The sequence below is a fragment of the Harmonia axyridis genome, chromosome 2 (assembly GCF_914767665.1).
Source record: "Harmonia axyridis chromosome 2, icHarAxyr1.1, whole genome shotgun sequence".
NCBI classification, from domain to species: domain Eukaryota; kingdom Metazoa; phylum Arthropoda; class Insecta; order Coleoptera; family Coccinellidae; genus Harmonia; species Harmonia axyridis.
This window is the reverse complement of record NC_059502.1, coordinates 3,374,217-3,392,528: the sequence shown is the minus strand read 5'-3', so window position 1 is coordinate 3,392,528 and position 18,312 is coordinate 3,374,217. Positions and strand designations below refer to the sequence as shown.

Here is an 18,312-nt window from a genome sequence, read left to right as displayed (position 1 = left end):
TGTATCTACCTGCTGAAATCCAAGGTTTGGCAACTTTTGCTCTCCTAGTGTCATCGGTTGTTTCACGTCGTTTGGCGCGCTTGAAGTTTGTTTTCTGAATTTCTGATATATTTAGGAATTTATTTCAATATATTTTGAGTTAATATGAAACGTTGATTCAATATGGGACATAAGAAGTGCGTTCTTTGTGGAGAAACTCGCGAATTGAGTGAAATATAGTATCACTGATATGTTTTCATTTCTGCGCGCTTCATGTCAAATTTGATAGTTCATTTTGGGGACAAAATTCGCTCACTGAAAATGACATATGCTCCCTCTATCGTCGCGATGCAATACTTATCTACTTAGGTACCTATTCATCGCATAATTTATGACTAAAATGATTGAGGGAAACAATCTCATCAAATTAATTTCATAAGAAACTCAAGATGATATACTTTCAAGAAGATGTTGTATATTGAAAAGTAAGTACATACAATAAATATGAAAAATATTCTTAAAAACTTTTTCAATCCCACTCCTTGTATGAGCAATCTTCATTGTTTCCATTGATCCTTCAAATTTCAAATGTTCCATTCGAAATCTTATTTTTGGGCTGATTTGGAGCCACTTCCCCCTGTTTTAGACTCATTATTTGGAGACACTTGTGCGTTGACGGTAAGATATTTTCTGCCCTCGTACAATTCAATTTTTTTCTTCGAGTTCTCCACAAACGACATCAGACCTCTAGACATATAGTATGGTCGACTGATTCCATCATTCTTCTCGCAGTCCTCACAAAAACAAAGGAAGATCGTGTCTATTATCATCTAGAAGAAAAAAAACAGTGACGTACAATCGGGAGTTTTTACATTCTCATCATTCGTATTCTTGTTATCAATTATTCGTAATAAAACATTGTAGTAGCCCCCCATTTTATACGTAGAATTGACTGAAATAATAAAAAAATATAGGTTCTGATTTGAAAATCTTGAGTTTTGATGAATTTGAGTTATCCAAGTTCATGATGTTCTTTCAAACACCCTGTACATTTTTGATCCGAACCGCAAATAGTCTTATAATACTACGTATTTGCAGAATCGAAAATGAAAACAGTTTTTTCGAAAAATGCTCTTCCTGCCGAAATATTTAAAAAAATGTTGGTTCTAATCGCCACCATTTTTTTTAATAGAATCCCATGAACTCATGAACCTTTGAGTTTTCACCCAAGATATGGCATATTATTGAAATTGTCATCAAAAAACTTCAAATGATATAAAGGGTGTTTTTTTTAGAGCTACAGAACTTTAAATTGCAATAAAACAACGATGGATTATTCGATTGACATGAATTTTATTTATCCGCAAGATAATCTTGTGGCATTACATTTTAAATATGATTTCTGGCATATGACCGCCACGGCTGGCTCGGATGTAGTCCAATCTGGACGTCCAATTTTCGATGACTTTTTCTAACATTTGTGGCCGTATATCGGCAATAACATGGCGAATGTTGTCTTCCAAATGGTCAAGGTTTTGTGGCTTATCCGCATAGACCAATGACTTTACATAGCCCCACATAAATTAGTCTAGCGGTGTTAAATCACAAGATCTTGAAGGTCAATTCACAGGTTCAAAACGTGAAATAAGGCGGTCACCAAACGTGTCTTTCAATAAATCGATTGTGGCACGAGCTGTGTGACATGTTGCGCCGTCTTGTTGGAACCACAGCTCCTGGACATCATGGTTGTTCAATTCAGGAATGAAAAAGTTAGTAATCATGGCTCTATACCGATCACCATTGACTGTAACGTTCTGGCCATCATCGTTTTTGAAGAAGTACGCACCAATGATTCCACCAGCCCATAAAGCGCATCAAACAGTCAGTTTTTCTGGATGTAACGGTGTTTTCGACATACACTTGAGGATTAGCTTCACTCCAAATGCGGCAGTTTTGTTTGTTGACGTAGCCATTCAACCAGAAGTGCGCTTCATCGCTATACAAAATAAAATGGACGTAGTGCGCGATACGTATTCCTCACAGAACCATTATTTTCGAAATGAAATTGCACTATTTGCAAGCGTTGTTCAGGCGTGAGTCTATTCATGATGAATTGCCAAACCAAACTGAGAATAAATCACTTGACAGCTTTCAAATCGGTCGCCATCTTGAACAGTAATGCCAACTTAAAGTTATATGCCTCGAAAAAAAACACCCATTATAATATACTGGGTGTGCCATTTGAACGAAGGATGTTAGCGGTAGGTATAACCGGAAGTTGTAGAGATCTGAAAATATTTTAGGAAGAAAGATCATTGTCTCAATCCCCAACATGCAAATTTCCAGCACAAGATTATGATAAGTTTTCCATAAACGTCTAACAGACCATCACCCTGTATAAATGGTAAATGTTGCATTCGTATAATTTGACAAGATTCCGCAAATTATTACAATTTTTTTTTAATTTGCCTAATACACAAGGATACACATGATATTATTGTTTCAGTTGGTCATCTGCAACAATTCTGGTCAATGTTTTGGTGAAAAAACTAAAAGAAAACGAATTCAAAAAGCGTTTTTGTCATTTTATTTTAATTATTTTTATGAATTTTGCTGAATGCAATTCGAATCTACCGGTCAACAAAAAAAAAAATAAAAGTAAGGTATTATATTCGGAAACCCTAATAATATTGATCCCAACTTGGATACGCCACTGGTTCACAATTAAAACGTAAAACCCTGAAGAAGCTAAACGGTTGAAAAACAGTTTGTATTTCACAAATTCAAAAATGATTTTGAAAATTTTGTTAATCATCATTTCTACATTTGTTTCATTTTTTATTGAAATAGTTATGAAGTTTACCTCGTAGACTGTGAGGAAGCAATGTGCTATAAAATAGGCGAACAATCCAGCTAAAGTCAATGGCACCCACATGTGTTGAAGTCCTTCCTTGTTCTGAAAAAAAAAAATTAACAAATTCAAACAAACAAATCAATAAGTCATGCATGATAAAGCATGAATCTTAAAAATGCTGGACTATAAATATCGAAGTTCTCGAAAATAACATTAAACCTCTATGTGGAGTTCTCAAATGAGCAATTAACAAAACATATTATTTTAGCTGATTCAGAAAAGCCATTCGCGTTTGCCTTATCAATTTCATTACTTCTAGCTCGCTGAATATTTGTACATCCTAAGCAAATACATATTATCAACTGAATTGCAGTTCTTGTATGCGTTATCGAATACAAGGTTCTCTTGCAGATCCGTATTTGGAATGAAAAATTCGAATTTTCATCGATAAGAAGAAGTTCTGTCTCCCTGAATCTCGCATAGTTTGAGTACCTATCTGTTGTCGTTTGGTTTGTGCACAGTGCACAAGTTTGTAAATCGGATTTAAAATATTCACGATATCTAATAAATTCTCTTTTTGCATGTCAGAAAATCAGAAACTCCAGACAAATGTTCATAGGAACTTATTTTCAAATCTTCCTTACGAATCGCTCTCTGAAGGTTCGTACCGTACTTAGAAAACACCCTGTATAAAATGAAGATGCGGAAATTGCAAACCAAATTAACAAGGTTGATAAAAACGTAGCTGGATAACCGAAAAATCAGGGTGAATATAAAGGGTGTTTTTTTAGAGCTATAGAACTTTAAATTGCAATAAAACAACGATGGATTATTCGATTGACATGAATTTTATTTATCCGCAAGATAATCTTGTGGCATTACATTTCGAATATGATTTCTGGCATATGACCGCCACGGCTGGCTCGGATGTAGTCCAATCTGGACGTCCAATTTTCGATGACTTTTTCCAACATTTGTGGCCGTATATCGGCAATAACACGGCGAATGTTGTCTTCCAAATGGTCAAGGGTTTGTGGCTTATCCGCATAGACCAATGACTTTACATAGCCCCACAGAAAGTAGTCTAGCGGTGTTAAATCACAAGATCTTGGAGGCCAATTCACAGGTCCAAAACGTGAACTTAGGCGGTCACCAAACGTGTCTTTCAATAAATCGATTGAGGCACGAGCTGTGTGATATGTTACGCCGTCTTGTTGGAACCACAGCTCCTGGACATCATGGTTGTTCAATTCAGGAATGAAAAAGTTAGTAATCATGGCTCTATACCGATCACCATTGACTGTAACATTCTGGCCATCATTGTTTTCGAAGAAGTATGGACCAATGATTCCACCAGCCCATAAAGCGCACCAAACAGTCAGTTTCTCTGGATGTAACGGTGTTTCGACATACACTTGAGGATTAGCTTCACTCCAAATGCGGCAGTTTTGTTTGTTGACGTAGCCATTCAACCAGAAGTGCGCTTCATCGCTAAACAAAATAAAATGGACGTAGTGCGCGATACGTATTCCGTACAAAACCATTATTTTCGGAATGGAATTGCACTATTTGCAAGCGTTGTTCAGGCGTGAGTCTATTCATGATGAATTGCCAAACCAAACTGAGAATAAATCACTTGACAGCTTTTAAATCGGTCGCCATCTTGAACAGTAATGTCAACTTAAAGTTATATACCTCGAAAAAAACACTCTATAGATGTTGGAGTACCCCAAGGATCAGTCATGGGGCCGCTGCTGTTCAACATAAAAATATCGGGCATACCAAGAATGAATAGATGCAAGATTGTGTAGTTTTCAGATGTCACCGAAGTGTACTATTTCAGTTGAACACGAAAATCAGGAACCAGAAAAAGTCGAGATAGAAAATCAGACGATAGAGTAGAAAAAGTAGCAAAATATCTGGTTGAATGAATGAGAATCCAAACCCAATGTTGGGTACAATAAGAAGACTTATGATAACTTCAGATCTAATCGAATCAGTTGAAATTAAACAAAAAATCTTACCTCTAACATTTTCATTCCAACAAATACTGTGGCAATTACTGTTATCACTTTCCCTAAAAATAAGGTAGTATCTCCAATAGAATTGATAGCAGCTACTCTCAAAGCATTAGCTACTAGTAGTTTGAAAGCTTGTCTTCCACCCTTGCAAAATGAATAACCATATGCAGCTGAAATCGAAAAACAAGATTCAAGATCCAGCCTCTGAATTTTTTTCGAAGCACTGGTGTTTTCATACTATGTAACCTTCATACAAAGGAAGAGTATAACACTTCACTCAATAAATCCCAGTAGGCCAGGCCCAGAGCTTTTTAAGCTACATGCTACTTCTACCTTAATAGTGTTTCTTATTAAAGGACATGCGTACCAACTTCGATATAAGCGTTTCTTGTCAAATATTTCAGAATCTTCTCGAAGCAATACAGGCAACATTGGCAACATCCTAGTATACTTTTCGCACAGCATCCTGTACGTCCTTTAAACCTGTTCTCAATAAATTTCAATATAATCCTGATAAACTGGATTATGGCAATCACCAAAGAACCCAAAGCCACGGAACCCAAATGGTATCGGATCAAATTACACATACTCTGACAGACTGGCGTGTTCAACTTGGTTTTGTCTCTGGAAAATCAGTAAAATGAGGATTGAGACAATAATTCAAAAGCTGAGTATCAAGATACACAGTGTGGACACTCGTTGATTTATCTTGGTCCAGGACATTGCAACTATGAAAAATTCAAAAAGAATATTGGAATTCGTGTATTCTATGCATCTTGATACCACCAAATCTTTAGAATACTTACCTGGTGAAATACCAAAAGGACACCGCTCCAGCTATCACCATGTGCTGGCAACCAATCAGGAACTGAGCCATCCAAAGCATGGCAAATATGTTTTGCCATCTGGTTACTCTCATCCAGTCATTCTTCTCGTAATGGAATATACCATGGTTGGTCTCTGTCAAAATTCCCGAACTTTCTATCCATAAACAGCAGAAAAACCAAAGCGTTATCAGACCTCCAAGACAGAGGAATGTCTGAAAAAAATGAAATATAATAGAGTGCAAATTTTGCTTTAATGTTAAATTTTTTTTTACTCACTAGGACAGGTAGAAAAAGTAGAACAGGCATGGAAGCCACAGCTTTTCCAGACTCTCTGAAAAGTTGTATCACTATCTTCACTCTCTTCCTAAGCACTAATATGACCAGAATCACCAAAACAGTGATCACAGTAGATATTATAGCAAAAACCAGGTTGGTGTCCTTTTTTCTGCTATCTATTAGAGGTATTCGATCCTGCTGAATATTTCCTTGTTCTTTCCTTATATACAGGTATGAATGCCTTGAAAGAAGAAAATAAATATCAAAAATGAATGTACATAGCTGTACAACTTTGCTTCCGCCGTTTATTTTTTTCGAAATTTGAGGCTTTATTGTAAAAAACTGGTTATACATTTATGATTCAAAGTACTGTCCATCGCTGGCCACTACTTTCTTCCATATTTCGGGCAGCACACGAATCCCGCGTTGAAAAAACTGGTCATCTTTTGAAGCGATCCATGAATCGATCCAATTTTTTACCTCTTCATAAGACCGGAAGTGCGAGTTAGCCAGGCCGTGTGCCATTGATCGAAACACGTGATAGTCCGAGGGAGCAACGTCTAGAGAATACGGCGGGTGGGGTAGGACCCATTTAAACGTTTCCAGGTATGTCTTGACCACTTTCGCAACAAAAGGTTGAGCATTGTCATGCTGTAAGATCACTTTATCATGTCTCTCGTTGTATTGCGGCCGTTTGTCTTTTAATACTCGGCACAAACGCATCAATTGCGTTCGATAACCATCGCCTGTGATTGTATAAGTCGGTTTTAACAAATCATAATACACTTCGCCGAGCTGGTCCCACCAAATACTGGGCATGATCTTGGAACCGTGAATATTCGGTTCGGCCGTCGATGTGGAGGCATGGCCGGGATATCCCCATGATTTTCTGAGCTTAGGATTATAGAAATGAACCCATCATTTTTCGTCTCCAGTCACAATGTGATCAGCAGAAATCCTTTCCGTCTTTGCCTTGCAAGCAGCTGTTCACAAGCAAACAAACGTCGTTCAGCATCTCTAGGCTTCAACTCGTACGGCACCCAATTTCCTTGTTTTCTGTGATTCCTGGCCACGTGGAAGATAAGGTCTATATATGCCAGTACTCCACAATCGATTCAAAACCTTAAAAATGGAATTCGTTATCAAGGATATACAGCCGCAAATGTGCGAACTGGTTTTGGGAAATTCATGATAAGGATATGGCTGCAATCGTATCCGTGACGGCCATTTGGCTGATATCCTTTCCATCGTTTACAGCTTACCTTCCTCTTTACAATGAAATAAATATTCGTTGATTTCTCTTAAAATATACTCGTTTTTATATCAAAATGAAACATCCTATACACTCTATTGGTGATGAAGTCACACACCGCCATTTTAGTTCTTCTGTCAGTGTTCGGAATCCAAACAAACAAATTATCATTCAAATTAGTACGGTGTCATTGAAGGAATTGGCTTATTTTCATAAATAAGAGTATTTGAGGATCGATTTCAGTATTAATTGATAGACAGAAGGCACGAGATTAATGCCAGTAAGTTCGAACTTGAAGTTCAACTAATAAACACGGCTTTTTACAAACTCTGGGAAATGATACAGGATTCAAACTTACTGGTATTAACCTCGTTCCTTCTGTCTATCAATTAATACTGAAATCGTTCCTCAAATACTCGTATTTATGAAAATAAGCCAATTCCTTCAACGACACCGTACTAATTTGAATGATAATTTATTTGTTTGGATTCCGAACACTGACAGGAGAACCAAAAATGGCGGTGTGTGACGTCACACTAATAGAGCGTATTGGAAAAGCTTTTTCAACCTCTACTCACCATAACCAAACTGTAACAGCAATAGTAGCTACGACAACACCAATTAGTAATCCCCAAACCACAAAACCAACTAAGTATCTTAATGCCACCAGTAGCAGTGTAGAAATCACTGAAAAAATAGTTGTTTCAAAATCGATAAATTACAATACAACATCTGAACAACATACTTAAATCCTATCTTCAAATATTTTCCTGGAGCAAACGCGCAAAAAATATATTCAGAAGAGGTGCAGTTTACGATGTGTTTGTACAATTTTTTACTATAGTGCCATTACGTAAGTGTAGGTACTCACATAAAGATATGAAGAAAAGATAAATAATTTCCCAATAGCATAGATGTAAATCTTCAGAAATTTCCTAGAAATTACGCATGTTAAGAATAAAGCTGAAGACAATGTGAAAAAATATCAAACAAACCTGAAAAAAATTAGTAATTCCAGTCTTAGAAATATATTTATCCACTATTTTGTGCGTTGCGTTTGGAATACATCTATTGAAAAAAGGGCGACTGTAAAATAAATATAAATTGAGACAGAAGAAACGATATAAATATTGTGGTAGATATACAAAGAACTACTTGAAACATATACAAAATTGATTTGTTTTTCATTAACACATAGTTTTTGGGAAAAAATATGTTGGCATGCAAACTTTTCAGAATGGTGTTTTGATTATCAGGCATTATAATTCCATTATTCTTTTCTTTTGATCTTAACAAATTTATTTCCACCTTAATATTGAAAAGTCTAACAACCGGTATACAAAAACTACCATAAGAAGATTATTATAAAAAAAATGGTGCAAAATTGTATTTGTTCTATTGGTTATTCAACTATTTCTTGCCAGTGCTTTTCTAAATTTTTTTATTGTAGGATTATTTGGAATTCTCAATATCCAAAAATAAATTATTGAAGGGGAAATCCAATAAAACTTATGGGGCAATATAGACCCGGCATATGTTTTTTGATGATCACATCAATAAAGATTGTATTATTCGATAAAAGTTCCAATGAATTATTGTTTGGACGAAATACTCAATAGATTACCTATATGTAGGCCATTTTCATAATAATAGCTTCATTGAGGAAGACTACAATATCAGATAAACCATGTGGACTTATCAATAGAAAATGGATAAATACAATATGAGAAATGCGAATAAATTTCCTATTATTGTTTGCTTGTCCAATTCACATAATGAACTTTTGTGTTTATTCATGATGAATTCCTTTCAATTCCATAGAAGTTCAAAATACGAGGGATGAACAATAAAAAAGAAGAAAAAATATTTAAAACACTATGGAATCTTCGAAGAAAATATGATGAAGTTATTATTTTACTTCTATGATAGCAACTCTGTGTATTGACATTTCTTACGTCATTCGTATTCGAAGGTTGTGCCATTCAATCAAGGAAAAATACACACTTCAACAACACATTTTTTGAATCTAATATTTAATTTAAAATATTTACTCACTATCCATCATAAGATGAACAATTCTTCACACAGTATCTGTCCTTTATATCGGTATTATTTCTTTTCAACACCAACAAAAACCTGAAAAATAACATTATGAAGAAATCGTAGCATGAACTAATCACAGAAGAACTTACGGACTTTTTTCATTGGATGACGAACAAGTTTTTGTGTAATTTTTCGCAATCTCTGTTTCTGTTTCTCTTCCACAAACATTGCCACAATTGTCATAACCGTTGATTATTCTGAATATGTCGCCGTTTGATATACAATACCCGAGAAGAAGGCACTGAAATAAAAGAAGATTAATTATTTATCTACAGTGCGATCGCAAAATCCTAGTACAATCCAGGGGCGGATCCAGGGGGGGGGCCATGGGGGCCATGGCCCCCCCCTCGCGGACCTTATAACTATAAAAGTGTATCCTGAATTCCCGAAAAATATGCACTCATTAAGTTTTAAATTTTTTTTTTCCAATAGAGAGCTTTAGTTATCTGTATTACGCGTTTAATAAGTCCGATCGGGTTCCACAACATGGCGTTAGAAAGATAAGATTTTGTACTACATAATCTTTTGCGACAGTTTTGTGATAAGTTTACTCAGCGCGCGTTGAAGATGGACAAAATAACAAAGAAAAAATACGTTATATTTGAGTTTTTCTTCGATAAAGGCGAAAATGCGAGCCAAGCGGCTGAAAATTTAAATAGTGTTTATGTTCTTGATACTGTAATAGCCAATTACGCGCAATTTTGTTTTCGTCGATTCCGTTCCGGTAATTTTTATGTCAAAGATGCTTGATGCTGGAGACCAATTGTCTAAAATATCGACAAAATCAAGGACATTTTCGGGTCCTGTTTCCATTGCTCAAGAGTTGAAGATTGCGTAAAAAACCTTTTTGAACCATTTGCAAAAGGCTGGTCTCAAGAAGAAGCTAGATGTATGGGTACCACACGAGTTACTGCAAAAAACCTCTTGGACCGAATTTCCATTTGCGAATCGCTGCTGAAACGCAATAAAATAACCCCATTGTGAAAACGGTTGGTGGCTGGTGATGAAATGTGAATGACTTACGACAACGTCAAGTGAAAACGGTCCTAGTAAAAAAGCGGTGAGCTGTCGGAAACGGTCAGGAAGGTTTTGCTGTGTATTTGATGGGATTGGCAGGGAATTATCTACATAAGCTGCTCCCCTAAGGCACAAATATTGACTCGGATCTGTACTGTCAACATTTAGACCTTCTGAAGGAAGCAATTGCCCAGAAGCAACCACCAGGAGAGGAATTGTGTTCCTTGGGGACAACGTAAGGCCACACACATCAATAGTGACTCGCCAGAAGTTCTTATGCATCCACCTTATAATCCGGACCTGGCACCAAGGGATTATCATATCTTGCTGTCCATGGCGAACAATTTTGCTGGTGAAAAATTCGTTTTAACAGAGGCTTGTGAAATTCGACTGTCTCAATTTTTCGCCAATATCGACTAGGGCTTCTATGAGGGAGGCATACACAAACCTTCAAAAAAGCAACAAGTTATAGAACAAAACGGCGCATATTCGAAAGGAAACGGATCATTCTAACTGTGGTAATTAAATCTTGATTTTTATGCAAAAATGATGATTTTTTTCTATACCTCATACTTTCTTGTGCCCGAGTTTTCTCATGAAATACATCTACATATATTCATGAAATTGTTCGAACTTGTTTTTGTACTACAAATATTTTGGAAACTGAATATGATATGATTTACTAAAATACATCTTTCTATAAAAAAACACGTGTCTCGATAGGCACCAACAAAAAATTCCGCTATTTTGCTAATCGATATCAGCCGTGACTTTCTATGGCCCCCCCCTCAGACATCGCCTGGATCCGCCCCTGGTACAATCGCAATTTTGCAAGAAAAGTTTTCTGGCCGTATTATTTCTCGATTATAACTTGGCTAGAGCTCCTGATTGGTTCATTTGACAAGAACGGGAAATAGTCAAAACTGTGCCAAATCTCGCGGCCCCAAGTTCGATTCCAAACAAGTTGAATTTTTTTTTTCGTGAGTCGCTTTATTGAAGTCTTTGGATTTGGTGAAAGATTGTCGAAATAAAAGGAAATAATGAATCATCCTGTGTTGCAGTGTTTTTACACAGTACGATTTGTTTATGGACTACCTTCTTTTCAGTAGCTATGTCCTAATTCAATTTCAAGGTCTCTGCAAGGTCAAGTTCAGAAAATTGAATGATAATGGTGCTAATAAGAAGTGCAATCTGTTAAAATATCTGAAACTGCAAATTTATTTTGAGTTCAGAGTATTTGTAGGTACTGTAAGTGGCAACAGCTTTAGTTATTCTTGACAAGTGAGAGATTAAAAACACTAGTTTCAAATTGTGAATATCTCATAATAATCAAACAAAATTTATGTAATTGGAGAGTTCGATTTTTTAGACAAATAATCCCGATAGAAGTAATAAATTGTATCCACAAGGAAAAGCAATATATTATAAAACTTACCAACACAATAAAGAAAAGTATCATCAATATCAAGAAGAAAACATCAGTCATATGCCTTGGATTTGTTTTCCAAAAATAATCTCCGGATATGTTTTGACCACCAACATTCTGAAAATATTTCAGATTGAGTAAATAAAACTATTTTTTGTTTAAGGCCTTAACTTCTTTCGTTTCACCATCTTTCTTGGTACCAGCCACCTTTTCCATACTTCATAGAAATACTTTATTTCCCTGTATGATTTCCAAGGAAATTATTGAACTTCAATTAAATTCAAATGTGGCGGAAATATTGTGTTTCTTGAGATATGTAATATTTTTTAACGGAAATTGATAACAATACGATTTCGAATCGAAGGCTTTTACCCATTTTGTAGATTGAGTAGTTTGAATCTGAGAAAAAAATTATTTATCAGTAGAATCATAAAAATTCAAGAAATTCGAATCGCTGCACATCGAAAACTTTTTTGGAAATAATAAATCGATGTAGATTTGTAGATATGTGAAAAATTTCATGTTGATCGCTTCACTAGAACCATAGAGAATGCAAGAAAAATTTCGAAAGAAATATTTCCGTATTAATATTGAAATTTAGTTTGTTCAATGTAATGTTCCTGCCAAATTTGTATCATTTAGAAATCTTTATCTTTACATATAAAGATATAATAGAATAGAAACAACAAACAGGAAGTGTCTAATAGTTAAATTTCTTATCGAATACACATAGACGTTTTCATTCATAGAAAATGAATATCAAGCTACTTCAAATGGAAACAACTCAGACAATATTTATATTTATATCCTAGCTTACAGATTAGATTAGGCTATAAAAAATCAACTGTAAACAAATTGATACCTTTTTAGACTATTCTACGAAATAATAAAATCATGTAGGTAGATACCTATATTTGAAATTTCATTTCAATACAAACATCTTCATAAAAATTGATACTATTCAACATATGAAATTTCTGAGAAAAAATAACATACAATCATGCGAGGTTATTAACCCTTACTTACGTTTGACCGTTGTAAACAATACGATCTTCAAGAAGAAGACATACTTTGGGGGATTTCAGGCTGCCACCTTCGAATCACCGGTCTGAAACTGTTGTGAATATGATTATGTATCAAGGGTGGACTACATATGCAATGCCATGCGGAGCTATGGAACCATTTGATTACGGTGTTGCTAAGAAACAATGCCTTGACCCAAACCCACTTTAGGGCTGTTGTTTTTTCCTATCGAAGACAACTTCACCCAAATAAAGTCACGGAAACAAAATTATTAATTTGAATAATAGGGTTAACGCCAAAATAACTCATAATAATTATCATAAAATGTATACAGCGTGATTCTTGTAAATGTTTCATTAGAGATTTATGGAGTTCTCGAGTTGAGATTTTGCTTTATTATTTTCAGCTTTTGCAATCGTTCGAGGAGGAAGAAAACATTTCAACAACCCCTGAAATTGACACAGAATAAGTTTTGGAGTGTATCGAATCCAAAAATCGAAAAGAAAACTTTATAATGAAATTGTAAACCATTTTGTGTTATTATGTACAATTTGAGTACATAATAACACAAAATGGTTTACAATTTCATTATATCTCGAAGAATATTGCGAATCCAAAGATTATTCAATATAACACATTTCCAAAGGCCATATACAGGGTGGTCCAACGAAAACTTTTAACACCTCGATTTTCCGACTTTAAAATGAAAATGTAACAAATTTTGAAGGTCGTATCGAGTACTATCTGACCCTAAAATTTCGCTTCCAAATTTTCATTTTAAAGCCGGAACCACACTGTATATACGGAACCCCTAGTCGGATTTTGCACTCTAACGGACTTAACCGCAGCATTTGAAATCCGAAAGCAACTTCTTGAAATTTGTCTGGTTCTGTTGACTCTACTGACTTGAAATTTATATTTTACGTATAAATGCAAAATTTCTTTTTGATCGAAGTCTCAGTTTTGAAATTATCAGAAAAGCAAATTGCAAACGGTCAAATTTAAGAACCCCTAGTCGTATTTTGCCCTTTAATGAACTTCCGTTTAAGAGTTATTGTTTTTACGGGCGGACAGATATACAAAATTGAATCCTAATACGGATTCGTCATCATTGAGTCGAACCTTATCGTTTGAGACCAATCGAATTCGAAAAATACAAACATCGAGACGAAATGACCAGCAAATAACAATTATGGAAAATCGTCTTAACGTTTCTAATTCACTTAAGATTTTAAAAGTTAGCTATCACCAAAAAAAGGTTATCTTTATCTAAATAAAATGTACACCTAATTGGCATTTCGTTCATATTATTTGGCTATTTGTAAAGTAAATGATATTTGTTCAGAGGCAACAACATGGTCGTTGTGGCCACTTATTTGTTATTTGCAGCATAAATAAATGCACTTTTAATGTTGGCATCAGAATCCACCCCGCCATCTACCTTGCTGCTCCGAAGTTCTTAGTCCATATGTCACCAATTGTCAGTTGTCTCTGGTTGGGCTTGTTTAGTATTTTTTGCTGTCGAATATGAAGTGTTGACTGACGTTTAACATTTCCGAACATTTCTTTCAATTTCTTATAAACAAAGAGCAGTCGTTGAATTATTTTAATCAAGAAAATCATGGGTGATTCGAAGGATTCTGAAAAGACGTATTTATTGAACGAAGATGCTGATAACAAATTGTATACACCTGAAACCGACTCGACTATTCCTTCCCGACAAGGTAAAATATAAGACAGTTTTTATATGACTCATTAAAATTATTGCTTATCCAAGCAGTTCGTGTTAAACAGTGATTTTTTTTCAGGCGAACAAACAACGGTTTCACCAATTGGGCCTGATGAATTGCCTCCACCTTTTTATCAGCCTTCCGAAGGAGGAAATGGAGTGCCAATGGTTACCTGTAGGGTCTGCCAGGCTATGATTGATATTTCTGGGAAGAGGGATCAACATGTTGTAAAGTGCAGTCAGTGTAATGAGGCCACGGTAATCAAATTTTTCAGTTGATTTTGTTAGGTTTCTCATATCAAGTTTCCTTAGGAATATTCACTTTCCTTTTAATGATCAGGGTACATAATAGACCAACATCAGCTTTCAACTTTGATTTCTTTCAGAATCAATAGGCTAAATCTATAAATGGTTATTTATTTTCGGCCATTGTTTGAGGAAATAAGACATAATGACAGAGGTTAAAGTTCTTTGCACTGTTATCAAATTACTGCAGAAACCTCTCAGTGGTATTATTCATTTATTTTTGAAGCCACTGGAAAAATAAGAAACAACTTTATAAAAAACTTTTATTCTTGAATTGCATCAGGATATTAGTGAAATTAATTTGGCACAAGATCTTTTTTTTTAGTATTATTTATTTTATCAGATAACAAAATAGAATAATCTACTATTCAGGGAAAAAAATTATATACTACTCTTGATAATATCCAACCCAATAGAAATAGGATTTATTGAACACAGTACATTCAAAATACAGTTTGTTTTTTATTCTATTTTTACATTTATGTTAGCCATAGATGAAATAAGACAAAATGTTATTTGATAGGAATTACTCAGTTATCTTTGTTGGACACATTGAAAGTAGATATTTTCAACTGTATTTCTCAAAACAATCTTAAACAAATGTGAACAATCGAAGTTTTTTTATTGTAAAGCTTATTTTGATTCTCTATATTTTTACTATAGCAATCTGTTTGAGGTTAGAATTCAACGTTGTTTTGGGTACCCTAAGTTTTCAAGTTCTATGAGAAGAATAAATCTGTTTATACTTTTACAATATCTAGCATATTATTTATTTATTGTAGAAAATGACAACATTGACGTCATGTTTCTCATTTTGTTTATTTGCCATTTTTAGCCAATCCGCAATGCTCCTCCTGGCAAAAAGTATGTGAGATGTCCCTGCAATTGTTTACTGATCTGTAAGAGTTCATCTCAACGGATTGCTTGTCCAAGGCCAAACTGTAAGCGTATAATCAACTTAGCTCCTAGCCCTGTTACGCCACCAGTACCGTCTATGCCTGGTATGTGCAGAGTAACTTGTGGACACTGTCATGATACCTTCTTGGTAAGTACCACAAATATTTACTTTATTGGTCCAAACAAATTAATATCGATGAAAACAATCTTAGGGATGCATAAAAGAAAACCAAACTCACCTGAAATTGTTATAGTTTTGTATTTAGAAGTGTTTGTTCGCTCATTAATTTTAAAAATTATGAATTGACTTACCTATTATCTAATAGGAATGAAATATTTCAAAATGATTATAATGACAACACTGTATTATTGTTTGACATTTCTTATGTCATTTGTGTTCAGTAGATTAGGTTGGTTAATCATAGAAATATACACTTCAATCATGTTTAGAAGTTGAATTGTTTTATCGAAATAAGAGCTCATTTGTGAATACTGGGAGAAATTTTCAAAAAATTTATGGACTTCTTACCATTTCTAAAAGTTGTTGAAGCGTGTGTATTTTCATGATTAAATGGCATAACCTACCGAACACAAATGACATAAAAAATGTCAGAAATAATACATTGTTGCCATTTTAAGTTTTATCATTCCTATTGGAAAACCCTTCAATAAAAAATGTACCATTCTTCAATGATTGTTTTGCTAGAAACCATTTGAATTATTATTCTTCCACAGTTCAACACTCTCAACAATTCCCTGGCTAGATGTCCGCATTGCAGGAAGGTCTCGTCTGTGGGTGCCGATTTTGCCAAAGGCAGAAGCAACATATTCTTGGTGGTTTCTGTGATTTTTATTCTGATCGGAATTGGCCTCACCCTTGCAACTTACAGCTATGCCCGTAACAACCACAGTATTATGTACATTATCTATGTTGGCATCTTCCTTTTTGCATTCACCATGCTAGCCCGCTGCATTTATTACTGTTCGATGAAGGTGAGCGTCATAGAGGGGCCCATGTAAGTAAAACCGGATAAGGCCAATTCCATCTGCTTAAATACTATGATTCGAGGTGTAATTTTTCCGAACCCTTTTATTTGTGATTCGTTCGGCTCATGGTATCGTCACTTGTGAAAAGTAATTTTAGACCGTATTATATTTAGTTGTAAGATGCCACTTGTGGTTAACTTCGGTAACTGACTGATCCAATCGTGGGCTTTGCGAGAATTATGTTGTGAATGCTGCACTCATTATTCAATTTTTCAGTACAAAAATTCTTCTTACGAGTATATTCCTATTCCTTATTCTTCGTAAGATCAAGGCATTCAGTATGGATTTTTGTTCTTGGTTTTTAATACTGTTATTTTAATGGTTGAGCTATTAATTTATCAAATCGTCTCTATTCAATTGGTAACATTTTTCCGATGCTTGATGTAACTATTTTTCCATAAAATCCAAATTGTTGATTGAAAATTTATTGAATTTTGTGATTTTTTGTACTGCTTTCTAAAAAGTAATTTTGTGAAATTTGTTGTATTTTCGTCATTCAAATTGTCTTTTGTATACAAAAAGATGATTTTTGATTGATAAATTATTCAAAAACAATACACAAATTTTCTCATCTCAAATATTTATTTTTCTGTATCACGAATATTTTTGCTCCTTGTATTTTAATCGATATTATGAGCCTTTGTCATATAATCAAATAATTAACAATTGATAATTAGGTTTTCTATTAGAAACTAAGATTATATCTTACATTGTATATAATATATTGGCTGCTTTGAAGTAAGCATGAAATTAGTCTGAATAGAAATGTGATAAAGAACAATCGATCTATATTTTACTGTTTCTTTGTTCACTCCCCAAACTGAGACTAAAGGTAACATTAATAAACCTTTTTTTTTGTTTATTCATTCACCACATTTGTTTGCCTCCTATATATAAATCCGAAAAATGTAGAATTTTTCTATTTTTAGGAGGGCCTTAGTCATACATTTTAAAGAGAATATTTCCCTTCAAGAATTAAATAATTGTCATATTGATTAATATATTTTGTCCAAATAAGTGGAAACTGTGTGTGAGAGTTATTAATAAAGTATTTTAGGTTAACTTTTGTTTTATTTCAGAATAAATTACACAAAAATACAACTATATACCTATAAAACAAATTTAAAACCACTTTTTCTATATTTCCTTTATTTTTTCGATTCTCTGCCTAAAATCTTGGCCCCCCTCATTCTTGAATGCTGGCGACGCCTCTGTTTTCACTATACCAATATGTTTGAGGTTAGATTTTTTAATGACCTCTCTCTACGGAAAACAAATCGATTTATGCTATTATAGAGAAGTCGAAATTCACATTAAATACAAAGAAATAAACGAAAATTCAAATGACATAAGTGTCTCTTCAAATTGACATCATTGTAACACGTTGATAATAGTATGAATTATTAGAGTTTTATTATTAGTTAGTTTAATGTGAACGAAATTACTTCCTATTTATCTATTCTTAAATAAATACAGCTTAGAAATGACTTAGATGCAAAATCGATGCTTTAAAGCACTATTTTTCTAATGGTTTCATTTACAGATTAAAACTATG

At 34.4% G+C, this 18,312-nt stretch overlaps 2 protein-coding genes across 3 annotated transcripts; one reads left to right on the top strand and one right to left on the bottom strand.

Annotated features, from left to right (window-relative positions):
• Window positions 1–434: 434 nt before the first annotated feature.
• Window positions 435–12,932, bottom strand: LOC123672652 (choline transporter-like protein 1). Of its 2 annotated transcripts, XM_045606849.1 has the most exons (14): window positions 12,782–12,932; window positions 11,927–12,154; window positions 11,765–11,872; window positions 9,402–9,553; window positions 9,265–9,345; window positions 8,205–8,295; window positions 8,081–8,144; window positions 7,788–7,896; window positions 5,958–6,198; window positions 5,661–5,893; window positions 5,222–5,478; window positions 4,858–5,024; window positions 2,843–2,935; window positions 435–809 (listed from the first exon to the last, which is right to left on the bottom strand). In XM_045606849.1, exons 2-14 carry the CDS (start codon window positions 11,969–11,971, stop codon window positions 585–587), a joined length of 1,866 nt encoding a protein of 621 aa, XP_045462805.1. In that variant the 5' UTR covers window positions 11,972–12,154; window positions 12,782–12,932; the 3' UTR covers window positions 435–584. The 2 variants fall into 2 exon arrangements, with proteins under 2 accessions (XP_045462805.1, XP_045462806.1); XM_045606850.1 differs by lacking the exon at window positions 12,782–12,932 and having other exon boundaries at window positions 11,927–12,212.
• Window positions 12,933–14,263: 1,331 nt separating this feature from the next.
• Window positions 14,264–17,819, top strand: LOC123672651 (type 2 phosphatidylinositol 4,5-bisphosphate 4-phosphatase). The gene is made up of 4 exons (XM_045606848.1): window positions 14,264–14,502; window positions 14,587–14,765; window positions 15,649–15,858; window positions 16,446–17,819. The coding sequence occupies exons 1-4, from the start codon at window positions 14,400–14,402 to the stop codon at window positions 16,728–16,730; spliced, it is 777 nt and encodes a 258-aa protein (XP_045462804.1). The 5' UTR covers window positions 14,264–14,399; the 3' UTR covers window positions 16,731–17,819.
• Window positions 17,820–18,312: the final 493 nt, after the last annotated feature.

Coding starts and splice junctions, on each gene's coding strand:
- LOC123672651 (XM_045606848.1), top strand. CDS start 14,400: ATGGGTGATTCGAAGGATTCTGAAAAGACGTATTTATTGAACGAAGAT. Junction 14,503..14,586: donor GACTATTCCTTCCCGACAAG/GTAAAATATAAG, acceptor ATTTTTTTTCAG/GCGAACAAACAACGGTTTCA. Junction 14,766..15,648: donor GTCAGTGTAATGAGGCCACG/GTAATCAAATTT, acceptor TGCCATTTTTAG/CCAATCCGCAATGCTCCTCC.
- LOC123672652 (XM_045606849.1), bottom strand. CDS start 11,971: ATGGAAAAGGTGGCTGGTACCAAGAAAGATGGTGAAACGAAAGAA. Junction 5,894..5,957: donor TACTTTTTCTACCTGTCCTA/GTGAGTAAAAAA, acceptor CATTTTTTTCAG/ACATTCCTCTGTCTTGGAGG. Junction 2,936..4,857: donor TTGGAATGAAAATGTTAGAG/GTAAGATTTTTT, acceptor TTTTTTTTTCAG/AACAAGGAAGGACTTCAACA.